This window comes from Paraphaeosphaeria sporulosa (genome assembly GCF_001642045.1).
Source record: "Paraphaeosphaeria sporulosa strain AP3s5-JAC2a unplaced genomic scaffold CC84scaffold_3, whole genome shotgun sequence".
Classification (NCBI taxonomy): Eukaryota; Fungi; Ascomycota; class Dothideomycetes; order Pleosporales; family Didymosphaeriaceae; genus Paraphaeosphaeria; species Paraphaeosphaeria sporulosa.
In genome coordinates, this window is record NW_017253362.1 from 2,801,817 (window position 1) to 2,824,793 (window position 22,977).

Sequence of the window (22,977 nt, forward strand, 5' to 3'; positions counted from 1 at the left end):
CTGCTTCGGCGATGGAAGAACGGTTTTTACCGCTCAAGATATCAAAGATGCGTTTTCTTTGGGAACATGATGCTCTGGATGCAACCCTTCACCGGCGGCGTAGCATTGCTGTGCCTCGCACATGCACGATGCACGATCACTCCTCTTTAGCGTCACTGTAAGCCCGTTAAGACTCTTCGATATTCATCTAATTCAACCTGCTAAGCCCATTTTTCACTGTGCCTTGTCACACTCCCTACGCCCCGGATACAGTATCCCACTCAGTGAACTACAGGCCCCTTTTACCCAGCTCTCGCATGGATCAATAACAAATCCAGCCATTTTCATGTCCATAGAATGTGACGACCCGACTCCAGCCCGGAAAGGTACGAATCCGTGCGACGGTGCCACCCATGGCGTGTTACTCAGACGACTCAGACGATTCAGATGACCAAGACTCTGGCGTAAGCGGCTCATCCAACGAAACACCCATCAGCTGTTGCAACGCTGCGTCGAAAGCTTTGATGGTTGCACCCAAAATCTTGTAGGAGTAACGTGCAATCGGCTGTGCGACGACCCAGAACATAGCTTCCGGGGCCATACCAAGAGCCTTCACAAAAGCAGGGTCCTCTGCCTGAGATATGACTTCTTTCTCGTGCGTGTGATTGTCCGGACTATGGCCATAGTCGTCACCGTGGCAAGTCACAGATCCGGTTCCGGGATTCTTCTGATTGTCTTCAAGATTAACACCGTTGTCTGAGTCAGAGTTCAACGGCTCTTTCTCGGTGGATTCCCGGGTGGTGAATTCGATGGGGTACTCTAGGAACTCCTGCAAAGGTATGTAAGCAATGCAGTTACTTCATGAAACGTGAAGCGCACCTTGACCAGAAAATCAATGTCATCCTTGCTAGCATCCAAAGCCTCACCGCGCTCGCGCAAGAAGGACGCAATCAGGCCGATAGAAGCTCTGCTGCGAAATCGTAGTTGAAAGGCGTCACTGAAGCGTCCAGGTATGTTGACGAGGTACATTGGGCCCGTCTCGTTAGCATGTCCTTCGATGAACTTGTCTTTCAAGCCAAGTGAAGCAGATGCCTGGTTGTCCTTCTTCTTATTGCCCCAGGGGATTTCGCGTGATTTGGGCAGGATCCTGATCACCTGGGACCGATCGATTCCTGTGTTATACTCCTCAACGCTAGCAAATGTCTTGCGCACTGGAGTGCCTATGATCAGGTCTTCTGCAATTTGGCTGTCCATAACTGGGTCTAGCGGCGCGAAGTCAAGGTCTTTATATTCATCCCACAGCGCCTTGTCATCCTCGATGCCTTCCTGCTGTGCATCCTTCGCGAGCTCGGCGATATCATCTGGCAGCAATGTTTTGCGACGGGACCTCGAGGGCGTATTCTCTTTGTCTTTGGATTGTTTGAAGTACTTCAGTGTCTTGGCGAAAAGCGTGTCTTGAACGGACGTGCTGGTCGCAAACTGCACGTGCGATTGGGCCATATCGCGAATCGAGCTAGGTGCGGCAAGTTGCGACATGATCTGGCCTGTGGGGAAGGATGCGCCACGAACAGATTGGGGAAATGCGCCGCGGCGAGTTGGTGTGATCTGCTTAGATTGTTAGTTGCTATGCTTCGCTGAGACTGGGGTTACATACACCATCCAGCGCAGTTTCCATGAGGAGATCCATCTCATTCGACTTGATGGAAGTGATCTCATCAATACGCGGGACCACAATGCCATCTCTTCCGTCAATCAGAGAATTAATCACATCCTCAGTGTCGTCTTTAATAGGTGGTTTCAAGTTCGTAACATCGTTTCCATCAACGTACAGTAACCGACTCTCTTCATCATCGGCCTCGCTGGAATCATCACTCTCAGCATAGTCGATTGTATCGCGACCTGAGTCATGCTCTCGGCAGTCCGAGCCATCCTTCGCTGGCTTCTCGGCATCTTCTAAAGTTGCGATGTCCAGCGGATCATCAGCCAAACCCGACTGCGGGTGACGAGGCCGAGAGAAAGTGGGCGTTACCGGCGAGGCGGAAGAGCTGGAGACAGCTGATGGACTCGGAGGAGAGTAGCGCGGTTCAAGCGACTGTCGCAGCGGGGAAGAGCTGAAGACTTGACTGACTGACGCTGGCGAGATATGGGGGTACGTAGCGGGCGATGGAGACGCATCGCCGATGTCTGCACCGACGGCGGGGCCTGGAGTGTGTAGTTGAATGCCTCCGTTTGAAGAGGAGGTACAAGAGTACACGGTACTTGTAGAGCGAATGTCGTTCTGGTCGGAAGCGACTGGAGGGGACGAATATGCTGCTCCAATTTGCACCAGTTCCGGGGACTGCTTCATCGCGCAATCGTTTCCTTCGGTTTCCTGGACTGGCAGCGCGCGCAACTCAGGCTCTCGAACGCTGTTGTCCATGTTTCTCGAACCTTTTGTTTGAAATTTAAACGCTCTCTCGCCCTGGTGTTGTTGGGTCGTGTGCTGCGGGCTTGCTGCAGAGCTATCCTTTCCAGATACCATGGCCACAACGGGTGGAGGTGCGGGCGGCAGAAAAAGCGTAGGTAGGGTAGTATTGACACTTGTGAAGCGAAGCGCAGCAGTTGAGTTTCGATTTATGAGGTGTGAAGTGCGCGCTACGAAGGGCCGTGTCTCTGTGTTCGTGGAAGGCACGTTCTGTAAACAGAAGGCGCGGGTTGGGCGCAAACGTGAACCAAAACATGGCCTGTGACCTCACCCGACCTTTGGAATAATGAAATTAATACCAAGATACACTTTCCATAATAAGTAACATGGGAGACAAACAGTGTAGCGACTCTATGCCTCAATGCCGTCCTCCCCTACCTTCACTCCCCTGAGCACATAGCCATCTCGCTTCGCCTCCATGACCTCCCTCTCAATCGTTTGTCTTACCTGCTCACTCCTAACAACCCACCTCGCATGGAATGGCTTCGGAATCGTATTCGCACCCGGTTCAAACGCATCATCACTGAGATCAACCTGCATCTCATTGCCCCCCTCATCAACCGGCGGTCTGATATCAAACGCCCACAACAGCTTCGCCAACACGATGAACATGCTGTTTTCCGCGAGATGTAGACCGGAACATATCCGCCGCCCAGCACCAAAGTTCCAGTGATCTCGCGAGGACGCTGAGCCGCCAGCATAGAAGCCTGCTTTCTCGGGGAAGGCGAGATAGCGGTCGGGAGCGAAACGCATCGGGTCTGGGAAGAGCTCAGGATCGTAGTGGATAGGGTACTGTTGCAGCGCGACTATCGAATTTGCGGGGATATATGTGTTTTTGTAGACGATGGGAGCAGTGGTGTAGTGAGGCGACCCAATGTTTGTGACGGGCCGGATGCGCATCGTCTCTTTGACAATGGCGCGGATGTACGGAAGATTCTCTTCGTCCTCGAAGGTGGGTGATCGCGAGGATCCGACCACTCTGTCGAGTTCGTCGAAAGCTTTCTGACGAACCTCGGGAAAGGCGGAAAGATACAGCACGGCGCTGTTAGTTGCTGCGCTGGTGGTTTCACTTCCAGCTTCGATAAGAGAGCCTGCTAGAAAAGCTGCTTGGAGTTCGCTGACTCCTTGTTCCTCGTACTTGCTTTCGATGAGCTGTTTTACGAAGCATTCGGGAGCTTGTTTGGTCTCCATTTGCGTCTTGAGAGAAGAAAACAGGGACATCCAGAGGTTGGCTTGACGATCGAAGTACGGCTTTAGCGGTTTGCGCCACCATTGGAGTCGTGGAGGCAGACGGCCCAGGAAGGGAAGGGTATCCGCGAGATATGCGCCCGGGGCGGCTATAGTGGAGAAGTCGTTCATAATACCATAGATTTCCCTCACTTCATCACAGTCCCAATCACTGATCCTTCTCCCATAAGTGCTCGTCATGATAACACTGACAGTGTATCTCCTTATAGCCCTGTACCCGACCTCACTCCCTTTTTCGCCGGCGTCGCCTCCCCTTAACACCTCCTCCATCAACATCCTCGCCTCCCACTCCTGACTCGGCTGAAACGTCTTGCTCATGCCAGGCGTCAGAAGCTTGTGACTGATCGCCCTCAGCTTTCTCCACTCCGGGCCATACTCCATAAATAAGAATCTCAACCCCCCGCTCAAAGCATCGTTAGCGACCGGCATCGGGGCCCGCGAACTCGAGTCCTTGCTTTGACGATCCATCACCTCTTTCACGGCAGCGGGAGAGCACAACAGATACCAGTCATTCCATCCGAGCCGGATCTTGTAGATTTCGCCATATGTACGCGCCCAGGATGTGATCTGTCGATGCGGTTGGGCCCCGAGCTGATGGGCATTGCCGATTATCGGAAGACCTTTGGGACCGGGGGCAGGAGAAAGTCCTTTTGGTATGAGGGTACGCCCGCGTTTGTAGTAGGCGAGCGATGCCGCTATGCACAATACAATAATGAGTGTCAGGAACATAGTGAAATATGGTACAGTACGCTTTGGACGAGAAGATCTTAAGATAGAAAAACAAGTCTTGGAGTACGAGTCTCGTTGAATATAGTTTGTAAGAATGGTGATGTGCGAGGCGGTGGTGTTTCAATAGCCCTTTGGGGGTACCCCACATATATCTGGGGTAAGAACGCACGTGCATGGGAACCACCCCCTTGTATCGGGCACATGTGGAGCGCATTAGTTCAAGCGGTTGGAGTCAAATTGGTTGATATCATTTGTCATCTGCTCATCACGACCAGTCTCATATTCATAGTAAAGCGATTTTATTGCGCAGTGTTGAAGCGTTATCGTAGCGCTCAGACCTGGAGAGATGACTATCCGCCCAAGAGCCTGAAGCTCTATTTTCCCCCAAGACCGCAGTGACCAAAGTCGTCCCAAAGTATATACAAACACCTAGATATGCAGTCGTAACCTTAGAGTCGAACCAGATCGTACATTCATCCCCTTCCCCACCTGTCCCTAAGCTCTGTAATTGACAAGCACAAGGAAGAGGACGGCAACCGTCATGCCTCATCACTATCCCCATCCATTTCCGTTAGATCATCGCTCATAATGTGAAGAATCTGTGAGAACGTCCTGCTTTTCCAACGGCCCACACCATCCATCAAGTCGGCGCAGTGTAAAAGTGTGCGCCGTGCCGCAAGGTACCCTCCTTCAAGTGCGATACCAGTGATGCTGAAAGGACCTCCATTGCGAATGAAATTGATTACCGAGGCATCGCCAAAACCAAGAGATGTCCCGGGGGAATGCGGCGAATCGATAAGGCCAACCTGGCCGACATGAGTCCAATCGACAATGTCAAGCAGCTCGATACAATTGTCGTTAATACCGCATGTGGTCGTGGGAGGAAGGGTGAAGATGTAAAGGCCGAGGACAAGCGCGGCCTGGAATAGAGCGACAACACTGTGCGGGTTGACAATGTCAGACACTTTGCGGTCGAAAAGGAGCTTGAAAATCTGGGCGGCATGCAGTACTGATCTTCGTGCCGACTGCGTTTGAGACCATGCCGAGATATCTTCTAAAGCAGCGACCGCGGGTCCCGAGCCGGCCCGCCCGGCAGCAAGCTCAAAGTAGCGGATGTTAGCACCTAGCATCATGCATGTAGAATGCCAAAGAACCGCAGAGTTGAGATCCGCTGTACGTAATGCATCGATGGAAGATGACGAGAAGTTGACCAGAAGTGGGATTAGCTCGCGGCTCCTGGTATCTTCCGAGTATATCCGCCATGGCTCGAGGTGCTTGTGAGGCCCGTTGATATTCGCGAGCCGATCGTTGGCTTCGTATACTCGCAAGAGAAAAAGCGTTAAGAGGCTGCGCAAAGTACCGGAATCTAGCTTCAGTCCAGGTGTCGGCAGATACGAAGGAGTAATTCTGTTCGAATTTATCCGAGCTCCACGCTGTACTAGATTGAACCATTTGGTGGGAGAGTTCGCGTGATACAAGTTGTATTCTGATGGGGGCAGAATCTGGACGGATTCTGGTCGTATCATGGGCGAAGTCGATAGGTACGCTGCGTACCAGCAATCTGCCTCCACTAGGCCGAATATGATACTGAAACATCAGCAGAAATTCGATACAGATCTGTGTAAACTTACCGTTTCGCGCATTCAACCCGACACCAAGCCTTCCACCGGGCGTCAATGTCGAGTATGTCTTCCAGGAATGAATCCGGCGGTGCACTCTCGTTCGCCGAGAAGAGTCCATGTTTCTGCGCGGCCTGATGCTGTCAGCCGGAAGTCGATTCGATATTATGGACCACTTACAGTTATTAAGTCACTGTAGAGCTTCTCGGCTTGGGCTATTCGACTCTTCCGCTGCTTTCGCTTAGCGATCGATTCACCTTTTGCCACATTCCTGCTTACGCCAGTTATAGACGCCAAGTTTAGTGCAAGCAAGCCAGTCGCGAGAATTCGCATCTGCTTCTGTGGTGTGTGATTACTTGTTGATATAGATTGCAACTCTGCGGAAACCATCTGCAGAACCACCTATACGAATAGATCAGCATGCGTCCTTGTGTCCTCACATAACTGCACACTTACGGGAAAAGTCCGTGATACAAATCTCCCAGCTCCCGCCGTTCCAAGAATGCTCAAACCAATGAGACACATCGAGAGTAGCAACGACCTCGGAGCATTCTTGGCTGAGAAAGTAGGGATATGGATGATGGGTAAAGTCGGGTGGAAATAATACAGATACATCTCCAAGGCGATATCGAGAATTTCGGCGGGCGGAAATCGGATATTTTCTATGCCTGGGCTGGCTCCCGCTTCGCCATTTGATGATGCGGTGTCACCATACGATTCCGATCGAAGGCTACTAGCTTGAGGCGCATTGTTGAGCGCGCCCTGTAGCAGATCCCTGCATTCTTCGTCAAGACCCCATCTTGAATTTCTTCTCTCACGCTCGCTGATGGGGGTTTCGATGACGCCGGAAGGGATCTCGGACAGTATGTTGGAACAATCGCACGATACCAAACTCTGCCACAGGGTTGGCATCAGCCGAGACGGCGTTCGAGACTTTGATGGCCAGCAGCTTTCGACCCTTGCAAATCGCTCCTTGGGTATTCTACTGGCAATTGACACACTGCTACCAGATGGACTGGCACGGTTGTCTCCGCCGTTGCGAAAGATGTCGTTATCAAAGTGGCTATCAAGAGCCATATGATGCGAGCCGCCCGAGGCCAAGATGTCGTTCTCCAGGGGGAAAAGCCATGTCTGTAGAGCATCGGCTGGTGTTCGGTTCGGAAGTGGATGGTTGCTCTGCACTAGCTCGAAGGCCCACTGATCGAGACTAGACACATGGCCCTGGGGCGAAAACGAAAGCATATCCATCGCTGGGTCAATGGGTGGGGGCATGTTATCCGGATGGCGCGTCAAGAACCGTTCATGGTCAGCGGGTAGATTAATTGGAGATGGCGATCTCCAAGGGACGTCGGCTGGTGTTCCGAGATGCTGCGCCGCGTTGAGAAGCGCTTCTAACCGACTCTCGCCTGGAGATGTTTGCTGTTGTACGGATGAGTGTCGCACGTGGAGATTTGGTGAGTGCTGTGAATTGTGTGGTCCCTCTCCGGACTGAGGCGGCTGTTGCGAGCTCTTCCGTCTTGATAAAGGAGATAGGGAGGGATCTTGTGGAAGCTGCGGCGTCCGCTCCGATGTTGGTCCGGTTTCGCCCTGCTGCTTGTCGCCGGACGCAGTACCTAGCTGCTGCTGTTGCTGGTTCTGCTGGCTGTTGCTCAATCTGTTCAGAGCATTCTGTGCATGGCCTTTGCAGTGGCGAAATAAGACGTCGCTGTTCATTGTTGGCTCTGCTCCGCGGCACGACGTGATGGACCTCACCTGCGCGAAAAATGCTTCTTGCACGTCGGACACTCGTACGGGCGCTCTCTGGTATCTGCATGTACAATCAGTCATGATAAAGCCATCGTATCGGTGCCAATTGCGCGTACGCGATCGCTCGTGGCGTTTGACGTGCTCAAGCTTCGTGAACTTGCGGTCGCACAGGCTGCATTGTTTCAAGGCCATAGGGGTAAAGCGGTCAGTCCGCGGGAGAGCAGCGATGCCCTCAGCGGTCCAGTGTCGTCGGGGAAGGGTCCTGAAGAGTGAATAGACGAGCGAAGTGCCGGGCGACACGTCTGGAGCGACGCCGCGGTTGGCGATCTCAATTGCGGGGAAGTTGCTACCCATGACTCGCGTGGATCCAATATAAGCCCGGGATGCACCCTCCCGCCATATTCATCCTTCATCTACCTACTGCTGCATGCTGTCTGCAGTCTCACCGTTTCATTTGGATCGCCTGTCAGCGTTCAACCTGAAAGTGGGAGCTGCATTCGGATGCACATTGAATGTTGGCTTCCAGGTCTGCCAGCATCCTACTGCGCGTCAAACCTGTCCACACTAGAAACTTCCGCGGATGCCGGTCGCAGCCTTCGCTCTACTTTGTTCTCTTCTGGCAAAGCTTCGAAGCAGCTGACCATAGCCACGCAGCTGAAGGGCTGGTGGCCGTTGCCCATGACTCCGGACAAGCGGTACACCAATGCATGTGGGGACCCTGGCATGCGCTAGTGGGGCATACAGCTTCCCTGGGCAGCTCCTTCGAGAAGCATTCCACGAAAAGAGAAGCCAAAGATCTACTGCATGTGATTGATGGATCTTCGTCGACAATCAACTTGCCATATAAATGTTTCATGCGCACTTAGAATTCCAGATCTGGGTCGCATCGTCCGTCGATCAAGCTTCGCGCATATATTGAGTAGGAATACTAACCGTGTCAATAGCGCTTGGTTGTCAGGACATCTCTCGGGCCTTCGGGCGACTGGTTCGTCACTGCATATACGGGCTGGTCACGCTTCTGTCTTGGTTTACCCGGTTCTCAACAAGCGTTATATACGAGTCCGACTTCCGAGATGCGACCTCGCGGACCCAGAGAAAATTTCCTAATTGGTCAGGTCACGATGACGATGATCACTGAATTCCAAATTCATCGAAACACCTTCACCTTTAGTATTGCACACGGTGTGTCCACCATCACTTCGGAAGATACCGAGTGCATGAAAACGCTTTCTTGCTATTGTGATCGATTTCCATGTCTATGCAACCTTCCCTAACATGTCTACCACCGCGGAGTAGACGACCAGTAACACACCACCACCAGGCCCGAATCTGAGTATCTTAGCTACGTAACCTTTATACAACGCCTTCAGTCCTTCTTCTCTTGCTACGACACCCAAGCTGGGCCATGCCCATTCATATCTGCCTCTTACGCCCTTGACCTTTGCAACGCTCTGTATCCGGCTCTTGACCACATCAAGCGGCGTGTTGAATGTGGTACCAACAACACCTCCAACAAAGCCGGCGGCCAGGTCATTAACGGTCTTTTGTGCTTTGGGGTTCGCGGACTTCGATGGGTCAGGCAACTGAGCTCGCACCTGAAAGATGCATCCGAAGTATCCAGCGTTCCAGACAATGTGTCGCCAAAGTGTGGCCTCGAAGCCATTATATAACGCCAAGATTCCTTCCTGCCGCACCACCTTGCTGAAGCAGTCGACAAGTCCGTTGTATCGAGAAGCAGATGTTTTGTCTTGGAGTCGGATCTTGAGTAGCTCGAAGGGCACTACTACTAGGCTTTCGACTGCGCCAGCGCTTGCTCCTGTGAGCACCGCGAGGGGCTGCGTAAGGGCTGGTACGTGGAAAAGTCGCTGGTAGAAGGGACCGAAGGTGTCGTTCGACGAGAACTTGATCGCTCTACCATTGTGTCAGTGAAGAGTCTCAGTCTGGATGGTTCATGGAGCCAGTCACCTTTTAGGTACCTCCATCAATATCGGCGCTGTGATCCCACGATATAGTCTCGACGCGCCCTCCTTCCTGATTATCTTCCTGAAGCAGTCAAGCACGCCGGTGTAGCCTTGACCGTCTTTCGCGACGCCATGTTGCAGCTGTATCCTCGTTTTCACTACATCAAGCGGGTACCTTCCTACACTCTTAGTTTCGAGACACTATAAGTGGCAATGGTCTCTCACATCACCAGAATCTAGATTCTATAAGTAATTGTCCGTTGTACAGTCAACAAGCTCACCTCAGAGATGCCTGCAACGGCTCCAGCAGCGAATTGGTACCGGAAAGGTAGCACAGTCTTCTTCTCTGGCTTTGCGCTTTCATTCTGTGCTGTCTTGGAAGCCATATCACCCATACAAAAGTAATGTTGCAGTGCAACCTCTGAGGTCCACATGAAGAATTCTCCAGAGCTCCCACGATGTCACGCATAACGAACTCCACTACAATTCCCCCACCCTTTCTCTAGCATGGCCGCAATGGGCCTTCTACTCGCATGCGCATCCATATTGTGTGCCCTTCCACCCGGTAGCTGTGATAGTGGTGTTGCTGCAGGGTTCCTGACTTGGAGTAAGATGTGGGGCGGCTGATGTGGGGCTAGCCCGAACGGTGCGGAAGTACAGGGGTCTGAGCGACCGCCATGTGGGGAGACTCACGATACTACTCAGGCAATTTGGTGGCAGGGAGGAAGAGACAGGTGTTTCAAGGGCGCTCGTGAATTGTGATTGCTATTGCGAAACTGAGACAGGCTGCAAAACGCCGAACAGGTTACCGAGGCGACTCTCACGAGCGAAACAAATGTACATTCTATCCTATAGACTCCGGAAATGCCGAACTATGCTAGTTGAATGTACGAAAAAAAGCTCATGCTGCGTAATTCTATGCAATTGTCTTTTCGCTTTTAAGGCTCTGTATGTCGTCCTCACTGTAATCAAGAAGCTCTCTCAGCACCTCAGTCGTGTGCTCACCCAGCATTGGAGGCGGTGTCCTGATCTTCGGCTCTACTCTCGAGTACTTCACCGGGTGGTTGACGAGTTTAATCGGTCCACATTTCGGATGATCTATCTCCTCAATCATGTTACGTGCAAGTACTGAAGGGATGATTAGTGGGGTGAGTCGTTTTGAGAAGAGGCTTGCAACATACCATGCTCGTGGTTGATAGTGCCCTGAATGTCGTTCACAGCTGCGTAAGGCATGCCGCTGCCTTCAAAGATCTCGAGCCATTCCTTCGTGGTCTTGGTCTTGAGTTCGTCTTCGATGATGCGGTCAAGTGTATCCCTGTTCTTTACCCGCAACGCATTGGTGACGAAGCGCGCATCTGTTTTCCACTCCGGCTTGCCAATCTTGTCGCACAAGATACCATAGAGTTTATCGTTACACCCACCCACCGCGACGTTCGTGTCTTTGGTCTGATACGCCCGATACGGCACCACTGAGGCTGTTCGAAAAGTCAGCGACGTTTCAACAGACGGCTTGTTAAATCCCGACTTACCATGAGCTGTCCCCCATCTACCACTGTCCTTCTTCCCGCTAATCAGCGCACTGCTCGCAATATTCGCCAGTCCCGCGACCTGACAGTCACTAAGACTCGCATCGATCCACTGTCCAAGGCCAGTCTCTTTCCTTGCGTACAACGCTGCCAGTACACCGATTGCGGTGTACATCCCAGTTGATATATCCGTGACTGCTACGCCAACCTTCACTGGCGGACCATCTCGCTCCCCAGTGATGTGCATGAGTCCCATCTCGGCCTCGACCATCACATCGTAACCTGCCCGATTGCTGTACGGTCCAGTCTGCCCATAGCCTGTGACAGAGGCATATATCAAAGAAGGATTCAGTTCTGAGAGTGTAGCATAGTCAAGTTTATACTTGGCAAGTGAGCCTGGAAGGTAGTTCTCGACTAAAACATCGCATTTTTGAACGAGGGAATGCAGGATGGAGATGCCAGAGGGATTGTTGAAGGACAGGCCGAGAGATTTCTTATTGCGGTTCACCTATAGGAATATTAGGAAATGGGGATGCTATGTAGCTTCAGAAAAGGGTTCTTACAGAGAGGTAATACGCGCTTTCTCCCGGAAACTGACGCTCAACGCCATCAGTATATGGCGCATCGGGCGGACCCCATGAACGTGTGTCGTCGCCTCGCGTTGGATGCTCGATCTTGATGACTTCTGCTCTAGCTAGAATTAGTACTTCTCTTCACGAGCAGGACTGAGGACGTACCCGAGGTCTGCAAGAATTTGTGTGCAATAAGGCTGGAAAGTGTCACTATCTTGCAATGTCTCCTGATCAGGTGACGACCTACTCCTGCAAGAACCCTTGTCATATCAAGTACTCTGATACCAGCCAATGGCAGCTTCTCGATAGTCTTCTTGTCAACTGTGCTTGCCGTCGCGTTCCCGCGCTTCCATGTCCCCAATTTCGCCGTGGGAAACCCGCGCGCTAGGGACCAGCCCTGTTCGCTTCGGGCAACAAGCCTAGCACATGACCTTGGAAACATTTCTGATTGATTCTTATGCCATTGGTATAGCAGTCTCTGGCATTATGTATATCCAAAGAGAGCAGTGAGAGATTCTTGGCCCCACATCCTGCATGTGGGGTCGCTAAACCATCCCAAAACGGATATGCACAGACACATTTGCTAAGATAGAACGTACCAAAGCCGAAATGAATAGTATTGCTGGTCAAAGGATATAGAATATGTAGTCCGTACTTGCAATGCCGATGGATATGCGATAAGCGCTTGAGTCAACCGATTCCCCGAAAGCAAATTAAGCAATGTTCACAGCTGGAAGCGTAGCTTGTCCGTCCAATGAGTCGTGTCTGACACCATTTGTTCCGTTGAGATATGGTTTCAGCTCCTTTGAGTGGACTCCCTCAGTGTCGCTCGCATTAGCACCGTGAGCGAAACCGCCAATGTAGTAGGGCGCCAATCGCTTCTTTTCCGCAATTTTGTCTTCTTTGAGACGGGCGAGCAACTCTTTGGCCTTGGAGTTGGCCGAGAATCGGTCCTATAGGTGTTAGTGATGGTGAAGAACATTGAGTGAAGGTTCTTACTGGTAGTGCATCCCAGACCTTGTAGTCAGTACCTGCGGTACTGATCGTACCGCAACCCTTGCGAGCATATTCGGTCCAGAGGAACAAGCGACTTGACTCGACCATGATGGTCAATTGATCTATCATTCATGAGCAGATGCATATAGTAATGTTGGGGAGTATTCATACCTGTGAGAATCTTCTCTGGAACATTCTCGTGGATTCTCATGCCATGCTGGTAACCCTCATGAAAGCCGCCGTGGGGAGTATGGCATCCTTCGAAGCTACCGCCACCAGGGAGGAATTCATCGCTCCTACCAAGACCCTGGCCATACAAGCAGGCTAGGAATTCCGAGGCGGAGTTACGGTGGAAGTATGGCAACCTGAATGTGTTCGATGCGACATCCCATCGAGGTCCGAACCATAAGAAGTCTGCCAGTGGGGTCACCGGATCGCGTGATGGCGCAGTAAGCACGCAGAAGATTGAGGGGTCCGTGTGATCGATTGAGGTGCTGTTCTGCGAAGAGAACTTGGTGAGGTCGTACTTGTAGGGAACGACGTTGCCATGCCATGCGACGAGATCGAAAGGGCTGTGGTCTTGTTGAATGGCAGTGAGTTGGCCATTAGTTTTGTTTACGATCTGCCAATCCACGTGGAGCTCATCGTCGATAGCAGCGACAGGGTATAGGAAGTCGCGCGGATTGGCCAATCCATGTCCACCCAGGGGACCAAGATCAGGGAGCACCCACATGGAACCCCAGACTTCCGTAATGTAGCCTCGCGCAACTCTGGTGTCCGGGGCTAGGTTCAGACAAAATCGGATACCTCGTTGTATAACGCAGATCTCTCCAGGTTGAAGATAGATCTTCCCCATTTCCGTTACGATGTCGAGACTGCCTAGCTGGGCGCATATGAGAAAGTCTCCATCCGTGTTGCAGAACGCTCGTCGTTCCATACTAGAGTTGATCATGTAGACATAGAGAGCCATGCCTTCCCTAATATTGGGGTCGCCGCTACCCGCCAGCGTGTGGAGACCATCTACGAAATCAATCTTGTCTTCATCTTTGGGGAGGGGGAAAGGATGCCACTCCGCTTGCTCTGGCAGGGTCTCGACCTTTGGGTTGGCTGAAAGGAAGCAGTTCTCGATGTGTGATTTTGTCTCGATAGGTACGTAACCATCTGCATAGGATTAATTGGAGAGACGACATTGGGCACGAGCAGACTTACTGTGAGCGGCCGCTGGCCTGCAGCGGTACATATACGTGCTAAAGTTGGAATGTCGCGGTGCGGCAAATGCAGAATAGGTGATCCCTTCAGTATATAGACCGAAACGAACTTCTTGTGGATTGTTCTGTGCTACAGGTAGAGTTCCTGGGATGAGCTCCGACTGATGACGGTTGCCCCATCCTGCTTGGTACTCGTAGGGATCGTTCTCGCGTGTGGGCTTTAGCCTTTGGAGGTCGGTAAAATGAAAGGCCTTCTGAGGGTCAGTGACAAGTTGGCGTTCTTTGAATTCAGGCATGTTGTAGAGATAATGTTTGTGAATGTACTCCTCTGATCACAGTAAGTCGACTTATATTGAACCGCTATCTGGGGGCGTAGCACTAGATCTGCCGTTGCTGACCGGCGTGGGATCCGCGTGATGTGGGGCGACTGGCTCTCCCAGTAACGGCGGGGTTGGTACGCATTGACTTGTTCGACAAGGCGAACGAGTTCCGAGGGCGGAGTGTGCGAAGGACGACTAGTTTGCAACCGGGATATTGGAGGGTGATCGATGAATAAATGCGAATGCGAATTTATCTAACCTGGAAATGCTGATGTGAACGCCTCGCGTTCTAGAAACTACGTAACAGTTGTCATATCCCCTGGTGTCTTAATCTCGAACTTATTCATCCTGAATATACCACCACACACATTGAGAAAGCTGACTACAAAGACCTGGCGAGAACTTCATCGACCATGAGGCCACATGACCCAAGGTAATTCTTGGCGTCGCACAGTGAACTCAAGTCCTCGTGAGATATCTTTCCAGTGACTTCGTCCCGCGTTTGAAGAGCTTCCAGGAGGCTGGTGTCATTCTCAATACTTTCTCGGCAAGCTTCATACACGATATCGTGGGCCTTCTGGCGACCCACATGCGGAGCAAGCCCCATCATGACCGCCTCCGCCACAATGAGCCCTCGAGTGGAGTAAAGGTTGTTGAGCATCGCTTTTGTATTCACGACCAAACCAGACAATGCGAAATCCGCCTGGTGGAGGGCACCCGCAGCAAGAACGAAGGATTCGGGTACAGCCACCCACTCGAGATGCCAGGGCCCAGAAGCGCGTTCGAAGTCTGAAACCATCCCATCAAGAACCAGGCCAGCATTTGAACGTAGTACCTTAGAGGCGGCTAATATGACTTCGCTGGAGATGGGATTCCGCTTCTGTGGCATAGTAGAAGACGCTCCGCGGTGAGGAACGAAAGGCTCAGATACCTCTGACAGCTCATTCGATGACATGATGATTATATCGAGCGCGAGTTTGCCTAGACTGCCTCCCACAAGGGCGAGATAGTTTGTGATTTCAGCAATACCGTCGCGCGCGACATGCCAGGTGATGGGAGGGTCTGTAAGACCTAGATCCCGAGCCATCTCCTTTCGAACCCGAATGCCGTCGTCGCCGGAGCCCAGGGACGCCAACGAGCCCGCTGCGCCGCCAAACTGAACCATAAGTGTGCGGGATTTGAGCTGTTGTAAGCGCTCAAGGTGCCTCTGGAATCCAGAGAGCCAGATTGCGGTCTTGTGTCCAAACGTGATAGGCAATGCATGTTGCAAGTGCGTGCGACCAGCCATGGGAGTGTCTCGATGCTTCTTTGACAGGATTTCCAGGTTCTTAATGACAGATCTCAGAGTTTTTTCGATGATTTCAAGTCCTTGCTTCATCTGGAGGATGCTCGCGAGATCCATGATATCCTGGGTTGTCGCACCCCAATGAACGTAACGGCCAGCCTCATCCCCGCATAGTGCCGAAAGCTGCCGTACCAGTGGGAGGATGGGATACCCAACTATTTCGGTCTCTCGTCGCAGTCTGTCAAAATCGAGCTCCGCGCCTTGAGACTTGGAAGTTACAACTTCGCCAATGTGAGATGGAATGACGTTGCATCGTGATTGCGCTCGCGCCAGCGCCGTCTCGGCGTCAACACAGCGGTTCAAATAGGCCTTGTCATCGAAGACTTGACGAATCTCTTCGGTGCCGAACAGTGTTCTGAAGATTGCAGAGTCAATGGCACTGACACTACCGAGCGCTCGGCGCTGCTGAAGCGCAGCGATTTTGGGAAAGACCCTCAAGGGTGCGCGACGGATGAGAAACATGATCCTATGAGCAGCTGTAGAAAGAAGTGGTAAGGAAATAACTAAACAGAGCGAGAACACTAGAACAAGATGCAAAGCTCAAATTGACACAAGTCACGACCCATGGCCGCCGGTAGATGCGGCGGAGTGTGCACCAGTGTGGGGAAGGGGCTCTTGCAAGCTCTATTACCATTAAGGCTAGTGCTCACGTGCAGCTACGTGGGGTCGCGTCACTTTCGTGATGTGGAGGTCCAAGACGCTCAACACGGTGCAAAGTCTTGTACAGTAAGTACACTAATTGTAAGGGGTCCGTTGCTGCCCGCTAGCTTCGCATACTATGACTCGCGCACGAAGAGCGACGCGACGCCCTGGCCAGTACTTGCGCACATGGACACAATGCCCAGCTCCTTGTCCTGCCTACGCAGCTCTCCGAACAGAGTTGCAGTCTGACGTGCGCCTGTTGCCCCAGTGGGATGTCCCAGAGCAATCGCACCGCCATTTGGATTCACCTTATCCTCGTCCAAGCCGAGCGCGCGGATGCATGCCAATGTCTGGCTGGCGAAGGCCTCGTTCAATTCCATGATATCGATGTCTTTCAGATCAGTCCCCGTGTACTTGAGCAGTGCTGGTATTGCATATATGGGGCCGATGCCCATCTCGTCAGGCGCACAACCACTGACTTGTGTCCCAACAAAACGCCCTAACGGCGTCAATCCGCGCTCTTCTGCCCAAGACCGACGGGCAAGAATCGTTGACGAGGCGCCGTCCGAAATTTGAGATCTGCGATGTCAGCTACGGGGATTTGTACCAGTACGAAAGTGCACCCACGAGTTTCCAGCAGTGCTTTTGCCATTTTCGCCAAAAACAGGCTTCAACGTTGATACCTTCTCGAAGGTCAAGCCATGTCTTATACCATCATCTTTGGTAACCTCATATCCTGCCAGCTGGCCTGTTGTCTCATCCATGCGTTGCACGGTAACAGGCACAGTCTCCCACTCAAATCGTCCTTCCTTCTGTGCCTGGCTTGCCCGGCTGTGGCTTCGTACAGCATATTCGTCTTGTGACTTCCGGTCAACGTTGAATCTTTCTGCGACATTCTCAGAGGTGATACCCATGGGCATAAGGCAGTCACGCGCGTCTTTGACCGTTGATCCCAACAGAGTTGGCGAGACATCAGTCGGGACGCCTCGTGAGCTGTAATTTCTTGACATGCTTTCAACACCCCCGGCGAGTCCGACATCGATTTGGCCCACCATAATCGCATGTGATATGTGGGTGATGGCTTGCAAACTACTCGAACACTGGCGGTTGACGGTGTGGAATGTAGTCGAGTTTGGGAACCCAGCATGATTGAGCGCCATCCGACCAGTCTTTGCAAAGCCCAGCTCAGCGAGTACGTTGCCAATCATGGCATCATTCACATCTTTGGGCTCGATCCTCGCTCTCTGTACAGCAGCTTTCATAACCTACGGTTATTAGTGTGCTGGCTCATAATTGTTTCCATACACCTTACAGGCATCAGGATGTCCTCGGGGTGCGCATCTTTGTAGCCACCTTTGAAGCTGCGATTGATTGGAGACCGTACGGCAGAAAGCAGAACGACATCATTGGGGCTCTTTTGCAGCACGTTGCGTGTTATTCTGTTGAAAGCCGCCATGATAACGTTCCGATTTGCGTTGCTGGATCCCAGACATTTCGAATGCAAACAACTAAGAAAGCCGTACGCCGAGTCATGCTGAAATTGCCGCTCCGCAGCCGCAACACAACAGACGTGGCGGGGCAGCAGCAAGGATGTGGGGCGGGACCGGAGCTACCCCTCGATGACGAATCACAACAACGAGGCTCTTGCTCAAGCAAAGGCGGAAAAGAACCGCTTCTGCTGTACAATTCGCTGAAACAACATAAAAAAAACTACATGATGACCCTGCCGAGCAAGTATCAGAACGGAAGCATCGACTCCTCGCTTAAGGGAGCGTATCGAGCCTCGCCCGTCAAGCTCCTCATCTACGGTGCAGGTACGGTGAACTGCTTTCGACTTGGACATATACTAAGTTGTCTTATCTAGGAACCAGCAAACAGCTTGCAGATGTGGTGTCAGAGCTCGGCGGCTCCAAAGCTTTCATCATTACTGGTCGCTCCCTTTACGAAAAGACACCAGTAATCAAGGAAATTGAGCAAAGTCTAGGATCGGTGCACGGCGGCACTTTCAGCAAGATCGGTCAACATGCGTGAGTATAACTGAGCCTTCTGAGTTTGACGCGCTAATTGCGGTAGCCCGATTGGCGATATCCGCGAAGCGACTGCTCTGATGGCCAAGTCTGGGTGTGATGTATTGATCTCGATAGGAGGTGGTTCTCCGATTGATTCCGCGAAGGCGATTGCATACAACATCCACCAAGAGACTGGCAAATGGATACCGAGTATTGCAGTACCTACCACTCTGAGCGTTGCAGAAACTACTCAGAACGCTGGCTTTACAACTGAAGAAAAGCACAAGATTGCTGTGAGCGATCCCGAGCTTGTTCCTAAAGCGGTGGTATACGATGGCGAGATCGCTCTGCATACGCCGTTGACCTTGTGGACAAGCACTGGAGTAAGACTCGTCGAACCTGCAACCCCGACTCGTCAATTGACCGAAATCTAGATTCGATCGTTGGACCACGCTGTCGAGCTCATGTACCATCCACTTGCATCCGAGATCCCCACCAAACGCATGTGCCTCGAGGCCATCAAAGATCTGTTCACCTATCTACCGCAATCAAAATCGAATCCAGAGGATGCTGACGTCCGTACGAAGCTTTTCCTCGCATGTTATGCTTCACTATTTCCGTTCCTCTACACCGGTGGCGTAGGTCTCAGCCACAGCATCGGCCATGCGATCGGCGCAACCTACTCGATACCACATGGTATTACCAGCTGTCTCAGTCTAGCGCCCACAGTACATTTCAAGGCCAACAATCCGGAAGAAGCGAAACAGATTGCAAGAATCATTCCGTATATCGGCAAGCAGAGCACCGGAAGTGACGAGAAAGATTCCCATATAGTGGCGGATGCGATTGCCGAGTTGGTCGAAGCTTTAGGGCATAAGACCACGCTGACTGCTGTAAGTAAGATCGACTTTTCCGCCTTGATACGGCTAACCACGTGCAGTATAACGTTCCAACCGGCGATGCGGAGGAAGAGGCCATTGCCTCGCGTGCATTGCATAGTAAAGAGCACAAGGACTTTGCAAACTGTAAGTGGAAACGACTTATTTTTGAGAATGAGGCTGATTCTGTATCTAGTGAAAAAGATCGTGCATGATCTGTACTAGGGTTGCTGTCGGAGCATTGTTGGGTGCTTTACCCGCTGGGGCAGATGGACGTCACGTGGGCTGGAAATGTCCAGGGGTGTACAGATCCACGGGTAGGATGGCTACCTGCGATAGCAGTCTCTGCATTTTCCGGAGTGTGATCCTTTGACAATCCTGGGAAATGTATCCGTAGCGAAGCCTTCCGGGCCTTTAGAGGCCTGGAAGCAGAATCGAAACGCTTTTCCGCGGGCAAAATGGCGGATAAGTTCTCTTCCGCCGCAAGTGTGGAGTCCTTGGCGACCCCGAACCTCCACCGGCGCCGGCACGGCATGTGCTTCGGTACGCCTGATTGCGTTTAGTGTCGATATGCAAGCTCTCAAAAGTCGTGTGGGGAACGCAATCGGTCTGCAGTCGCAGCCTTTACATCCCACATTCCCACATTTCCTTTGCGTATTGAACATTGCGGAGCCACGTGGAGCTGGAGTCAAGGTCATTGTAGCTTACGGATAACTTTCTGGCTGTATATTGCTTTCCATAGAACATTTACATCCCCTAGAGGTGTATTGGAGAGCTTCGAGCGACAGCGGCAGAGCATTACGTTGGGGCAGTTTCCACACACGACACATTCCAAGATGCAACGAACGTTCCTTTTCGCGGCGCGCCGCAGTGCGCCTGCCCTTCGCTTCTTTTCCAACACTGCCACTCGCGCTGCGATCAACAAGATCTATCCTTCCGCGCAAGAAGCCATCAAGGACATGAAATCGGATACGACTGTTCTTGTTGGAGGTTTCGGATTTTCTGGCGTGCCAAACACACTCATCAATGCTGTGCGCGACCGTTCAGATCTCAAGAACTTTACGGTTGTGAGCAACAATGCGGGCATGCCTGGCGTAGGACTTGGCCAATGGCTGGACACCAAGCAGGTCGGGAAGATGATCGCCAGTTACATTGGAGACAACAAAACATTCGAACAGATGTACTTGAAGGGACAGTTGGCATTGGAGTTGACGCCGCAAGGAACGATTGCCGAAAAGTGCGCGGCAGGAGCGGCAGGTGTACCGGCTTTCTATACGCCCGCGGCCTACGGAACAATAGGTAAGTCGATCTACGAAGAACTCGCGGCGCGAATGCTGATTGGTTTCTGCAGTGCAAACCGGCGAGCTCCCCGTTCAGTACAACACAGATGGAACGATCGCAAAGATGGCGCCTCCCAAAGAGACACGCGAATTCAACGGCAAAGCATACGTGATGGAAGAGGCCATCTTCGGAGACTACGCGTTCGTGAAGGTCGCGAAAGCGGACCGTCTCGGCAACTGCACTTTCCGCAAAGCACAGAACAACTTCAACGAAGCTATGGGAAAGAACGCTAAGATGACGATCGTTGAAGCTGATGAGATTGTCGAGGATGGAGTCATTGCACCGGAAGAAATTCATCTGCAGGGTATCTACGTCAAGAGGGTCATTAAGAGTACGGAAGAGAAGAAGATTGAGCGCCTGGTACATTACAAGGACCCCGAAGAGCAGAAACGTGCAATCCTTGAGGGTAAGTGCAATCTACTGCTTTGCACATGACCTTTCAGTAATTAACATATGAGCAGGCTCCTCTGAAGCATCCCAGAAACGCGAGCGTATCATCAAACGGGCGGCACAGGAACTCAAGGATGGAATGTATGTCAATCTCGGTATCGGCATGCCCCTCGCAGCACCTGCTTTCCTTCCTAAGGGTGTCGAGATCGTTTTGGAGTCGGAGAACGGAATCCTTGGAATGGGCGGATACCCTAAGCCTGGAGAGGAGGACCCGGACCTGATTAACGCTGGCAAGGAAACTGTCACTTTGATCAAGGGTGCCTCGACATTTGGCAGCCACGAATCATTCGGCATGATCAGATCAGGCAGGATCGACGTCGCCATGCTCGGAGCTATGCAGGTGAACACTTATGGAGGTAAGTGAATCACATACCAGTCACACAAATAAGCACTCTTACTGACGTGGTATAGACCTTGCCAACTTCATGCTTCCAGGAAAGGTCAAAGGCATTGGCGGTGCCATGGACCTCGTCGCCAACCCCTCGCAGACAAAGGTTGTCATCACCATGGAGCACACCGACAAGAAGGGAAACCCCAAGATCCTCAAGCAATGCACTTTCCCGCTTACCGGCCAGAAGTGCGTATCGACCATCATCACTGACCTTGCTGTCTTCGATGTCAGCCCTACCGAAGGGCTCACTCTGAAAGAAGTCGCAAAGGGTGTCACTGTTGACGAGGTTAAGGCGAAGACCGAGGCACCTTTCAAGGTGGCTGAGGACTTGAAGGAGATGGAAATATAGACTCTCTTCCGCATTCATTTACTTGTTGATATCAGCATTGGGCTTTGAGCTTAGCATTTGGCGCTATAGGGGTCTGCATAGAATGAACAATATCCTCATACTTCATCACTCGGTAACTTCCTACTCAAATTGCCACGATCCATCATCGCTTTTCTTGCCTTTGTCCTCATACCCTTTTGGCAACTGCCCTCCAATGTGCAAGTAAACACTACTCCCGTCTCGATCGAAACACCTTTCGTCCTTGCTCGCACTCTCCCAAACCTCCAATGCCGCCTCCGCCATGACAGGGTTCAGCCCCACCTGTTTCGCGCTCTCGATCCCAAGTCCTAAGTCCTTCAGCATCATCTGCGTCTTGAAACCCGGCTTGTACCCGCTATTACTCGGCACCCAGCTATCCGTCACATTTGGTATTGGCATGACGTGGTCGCACATCCAAGACTGGCCTGTAGACGCGCGTATCACAGAGTAGAGGTCCTTGGGGTCGAGGCCCTGGGCGACGCCGATCGCGAGGGCTTCTGCAGTTGCCAGCAGGATAGTGCCGGACAAGTAGTTGTTCGAGATTTTTGCAGTCAGTCCGGCGCCGAGGGAGGAGAGGTAGAAGAACTTTGAAGGAGAGCCCATCATTGAGAGGGCGGTTTCGAGGCGCTTGGATGAAGTATTAGCCTCGGAGGGTTTGGGATGGCCGATGAGCATGGAAAGGTCGCCTCGCTCTGCTGCTGGGACGCCGCCCTAGGAGTGAGTGTCAGCGTTATGGATATATTCGCCATTGTTAATGTCTGTACTTACAGAGACGGGTGTGTCCACGTATGTTCCTAATCCTCGTTCCTTTAACTTTTCACCGACTTCTCGCGTGCTCCTCACGTCAATCGTGCTACATTCGCACAACACCCTTTCTTCATCTTTCCTGGCAGCTATCACTCCATCTGTCTCATCCAAGTAGACTTTTTGCACGTCTTTTGCACCGGGCACAATTGATATGACTACTTTTGCATTTTCTGCTGCTTCGCGTGCGGTCGACACAATCTCTATTGGCCCATGCTTGCGGTACTCGTCTTGGAAGCGCTTGCAGGCAGAAGCATTGATGTCATTTATGTATAGTATTGTTGATGCTTGCATCTTTTTTCTTATATTTGAGGCCATTGCGTAGCCCATTGCTCCAAGGCCTAAAGGCGTCAGAATCGTGAAAGGTCCAGCTGATGGACTT

At 52.0% G+C, this 22,977-nt stretch overlaps 10 protein-coding genes across 10 annotated transcripts; 2 read left to right on the forward strand and 8 right to left on the reverse strand.

Moving 5' to 3' along the window:
* Positions 1–33: 33 nt before the first annotated feature.
* On the reverse strand, positions 34–4,420 carry CC84DRAFT_1240563 (cytochrome P450; the record flags this gene model as incomplete). The annotated part of the gene is made up of 4 exons (XM_018184022.1): positions 34–808; positions 859–1,584; positions 1,634–2,653; positions 2,822–4,420. 4 exons carry the CDS (start codon positions 4,418–4,420, stop codon positions 401–403), a joined length of 3,753 nt encoding a protein of 1,250 aa, XP_018039249.1. The 3' UTR covers positions 34–400.
* Positions 4,421–4,521: 101 nt separating this feature from the next.
* On the forward strand, positions 4,522–4,889 carry CC84DRAFT_593309 (uncharacterized protein). Its single transcript, XM_018186810.1, has one exon. The coding sequence runs from the start codon at positions 4,622–4,624 to the stop codon at positions 4,817–4,819; it is 198 nt and encodes a 65-aa protein (XP_018039250.1). The 5' UTR covers positions 4,522–4,621; the 3' UTR covers positions 4,820–4,889.
* CC84DRAFT_1204120 (uncharacterized protein) lies at positions 4,705–8,072 on the reverse strand. The gene is made up of 6 exons (XM_018181882.1): positions 7,902–8,072; positions 7,792–7,846; positions 6,496–7,744; positions 6,220–6,441; positions 6,052–6,173; positions 4,705–6,007 (listed from the first exon to the last, which is right to left on the reverse strand). Exons 1-6 carry the CDS (start codon positions 7,975–7,977, stop codon positions 4,960–4,962), a joined length of 2,772 nt encoding a protein of 923 aa, XP_018039251.1. The 5' UTR covers positions 7,978–8,072; the 3' UTR covers positions 4,705–4,959.
* Positions 8,073–9,041: 969 nt separating this feature from the next.
* CC84DRAFT_1085671 (mitochondrial carrier) lies at positions 9,042–9,866 on the reverse strand (the record flags this gene model as incomplete). The annotated part of the gene is made up of 2 exons (XM_018174111.1): positions 9,042–9,696; positions 9,751–9,866. Coding segments are annotated over 2 exons (771 nt in total), but the record flags the coding sequence as incomplete, so codon positions are not given.
* Positions 9,867–10,605: 739 nt separating this feature from the next.
* On the reverse strand, positions 10,606–12,396 carry CC84DRAFT_1141923 (CoA-transferase family III). Its single transcript, XM_018176342.1, has 6 exons — positions 12,092–12,396; positions 12,010–12,041; positions 11,836–11,962; positions 11,276–11,780; positions 10,928–11,221; positions 10,606–10,874 (listed from the first exon to the last, which is right to left on the reverse strand). The coding sequence occupies exons 1-6, from the start codon at positions 12,284–12,286 to the stop codon at positions 10,663–10,665; spliced, it is 1,365 nt and encodes a 454-aa protein (XP_018039253.1). The 5' UTR covers positions 12,287–12,396; the 3' UTR covers positions 10,606–10,662.
* Positions 12,397–12,447: 51 nt separating this feature from the next.
* On the reverse strand, positions 12,448–14,344 carry CC84DRAFT_1141927 (homogentisate 1,2-dioxygenase; the record flags this gene model as incomplete). The annotated part of the gene is made up of 4 exons (XM_018176343.1): positions 12,448–12,797; positions 12,844–12,962; positions 13,012–14,001; positions 14,050–14,344. The coding sequence occupies 4 exons, from the start codon at positions 14,342–14,344 to the stop codon at positions 12,558–12,560; spliced, it is 1,644 nt and encodes a 547-aa protein (XP_018039254.1). The 3' UTR covers positions 12,448–12,557.
* Positions 14,345–14,612: 268 nt separating this feature from the next.
* CC84DRAFT_1162722 (L-Aspartase-like protein) lies at positions 14,613–16,295 on the reverse strand. The gene has a single exon (XM_018178075.1). The coding sequence runs from the start codon at positions 16,173–16,175 to the stop codon at positions 14,751–14,753; it is 1,425 nt and encodes a 474-aa protein (XP_018039255.1). The 5' UTR covers positions 16,176–16,295; the 3' UTR covers positions 14,613–14,750.
* Positions 16,296–16,424: 129 nt separating this feature from the next.
* Positions 16,425–17,874, reverse strand: CC84DRAFT_1115708 (3-ketoacyl-CoA thiolase A). Its single transcript, XM_018175434.1, has 3 exons — positions 17,668–17,874; positions 16,983–17,620; positions 16,425–16,934 (listed from the first exon to the last, which is right to left on the reverse strand). The coding sequence occupies exons 1-3, from the start codon at positions 17,809–17,811 to the stop codon at positions 16,490–16,492; spliced, it is 1,227 nt and encodes a 408-aa protein (XP_018039256.1). The 5' UTR covers positions 17,812–17,874; the 3' UTR covers positions 16,425–16,489.
* Positions 17,875–18,072: 198 nt separating this feature from the next.
* CC84DRAFT_1086072 (uncharacterized protein) lies at positions 18,073–21,773 on the forward strand (the record flags this gene model as incomplete). The annotated part of the gene is made up of 10 exons (XM_018174137.1): positions 18,073–18,169; positions 18,220–18,382; positions 18,429–18,747; positions 18,799–19,257; positions 19,305–19,389; positions 19,640–19,856; positions 20,018–20,541; positions 20,594–20,989; positions 21,042–21,389; positions 21,445–21,773. 10 exons carry the CDS (start codon positions 18,073–18,075, stop codon positions 21,771–21,773), a joined length of 2,937 nt encoding a protein of 978 aa, XP_018039257.1.
* Positions 21,774–21,833: 60 nt separating this feature from the next.
* On the reverse strand, positions 21,834–22,913 carry CC84DRAFT_1240587 (3-hydroxyisobutyrate dehydrogenase-like protein; the record flags this gene model as incomplete). The annotated part of the gene is made up of 2 exons (XM_018184023.1): positions 21,834–22,502; positions 22,560–22,913. The coding sequence occupies 2 exons, from the start codon at positions 22,911–22,913 to the stop codon at positions 21,894–21,896; spliced, it is 963 nt and encodes a 320-aa protein (XP_018039258.1). The 3' UTR covers positions 21,834–21,893.
* Between the last annotated feature and the right edge of the window lie 64 nt (positions 22,914–22,977).

Bases quoted from the DNA above. Each gene is read 5' to 3' on its own strand.
- CC84DRAFT_1204120 (XM_018181882.1), bottom strand. From the start codon at position 7,977: ATGGCCTTGAAACAATGCAGCCTGTGCGACCGCAAGTTCACGAAGCTT. The intron at 7,847-7,901 runs GTACGCGCAATT...TTGTACATGCAG, and splicing joins CAAACGCCACGAGCGATCGC to ATACCAGAGAGCGCCCGTAC. The intron at 6,174-6,219 runs GTAAGTGGTCCA...TGACAGCATCAG, and splicing joins TCTACAGTGACTTAATAACT to GCCGCGCAGAAACATGGACT.
- CC84DRAFT_1115708 (XM_018175434.1), bottom strand. From the start codon at position 17,811: ATGGCGGCTTTCAACAGAATAACACGCAACGTGCTGCAAAAGAGCCCC. The intron at 17,621-17,667 runs GTAAGGTGTATG...TAATAACCGTAG, and splicing joins CCGAGGACATCCTGATGCCT to GTTATGAAAGCTGCTGTACA. The intron at 16,935-16,982 runs GTGGGTGCACTT...CTGACATCGCAG, and splicing joins AAAAGCACTGCTGGAAACTC to ATCTCAAATTTCGGACGGCG.
- CC84DRAFT_1162722 (XM_018178075.1), bottom strand. From the start codon at position 16,175: ATGTTTCTCATCCGTCGCGCACCCTTGAGGGTCTTTCCCAAAATCGCT.
- CC84DRAFT_593309 (XM_018186810.1), top strand. From the start codon at position 4,622: ATGTGGAGCGCATTAGTTCAAGCGGTTGGAGTCAAATTGGTTGATATC.
- CC84DRAFT_1141923 (XM_018176342.1), bottom strand. From the start codon at position 12,286: ATGTTTCCAAGGTCATGTGCTAGGCTTGTTGCCCGAAGCGAACAGGGC. The intron at 11,963-12,009 runs GTACGTCCTCAG...AATTCTAGCTAG, and splicing joins CAAATTCTTGCAGACCTCGG to AGCAGAAGTCATCAAGATCG. The intron at 10,875-10,927 runs GTATGTTGCAAG...TCATCCCTTCAG, and splicing joins CACTATCAACCACGAGCATG to TACTTGCACGTAACATGATT.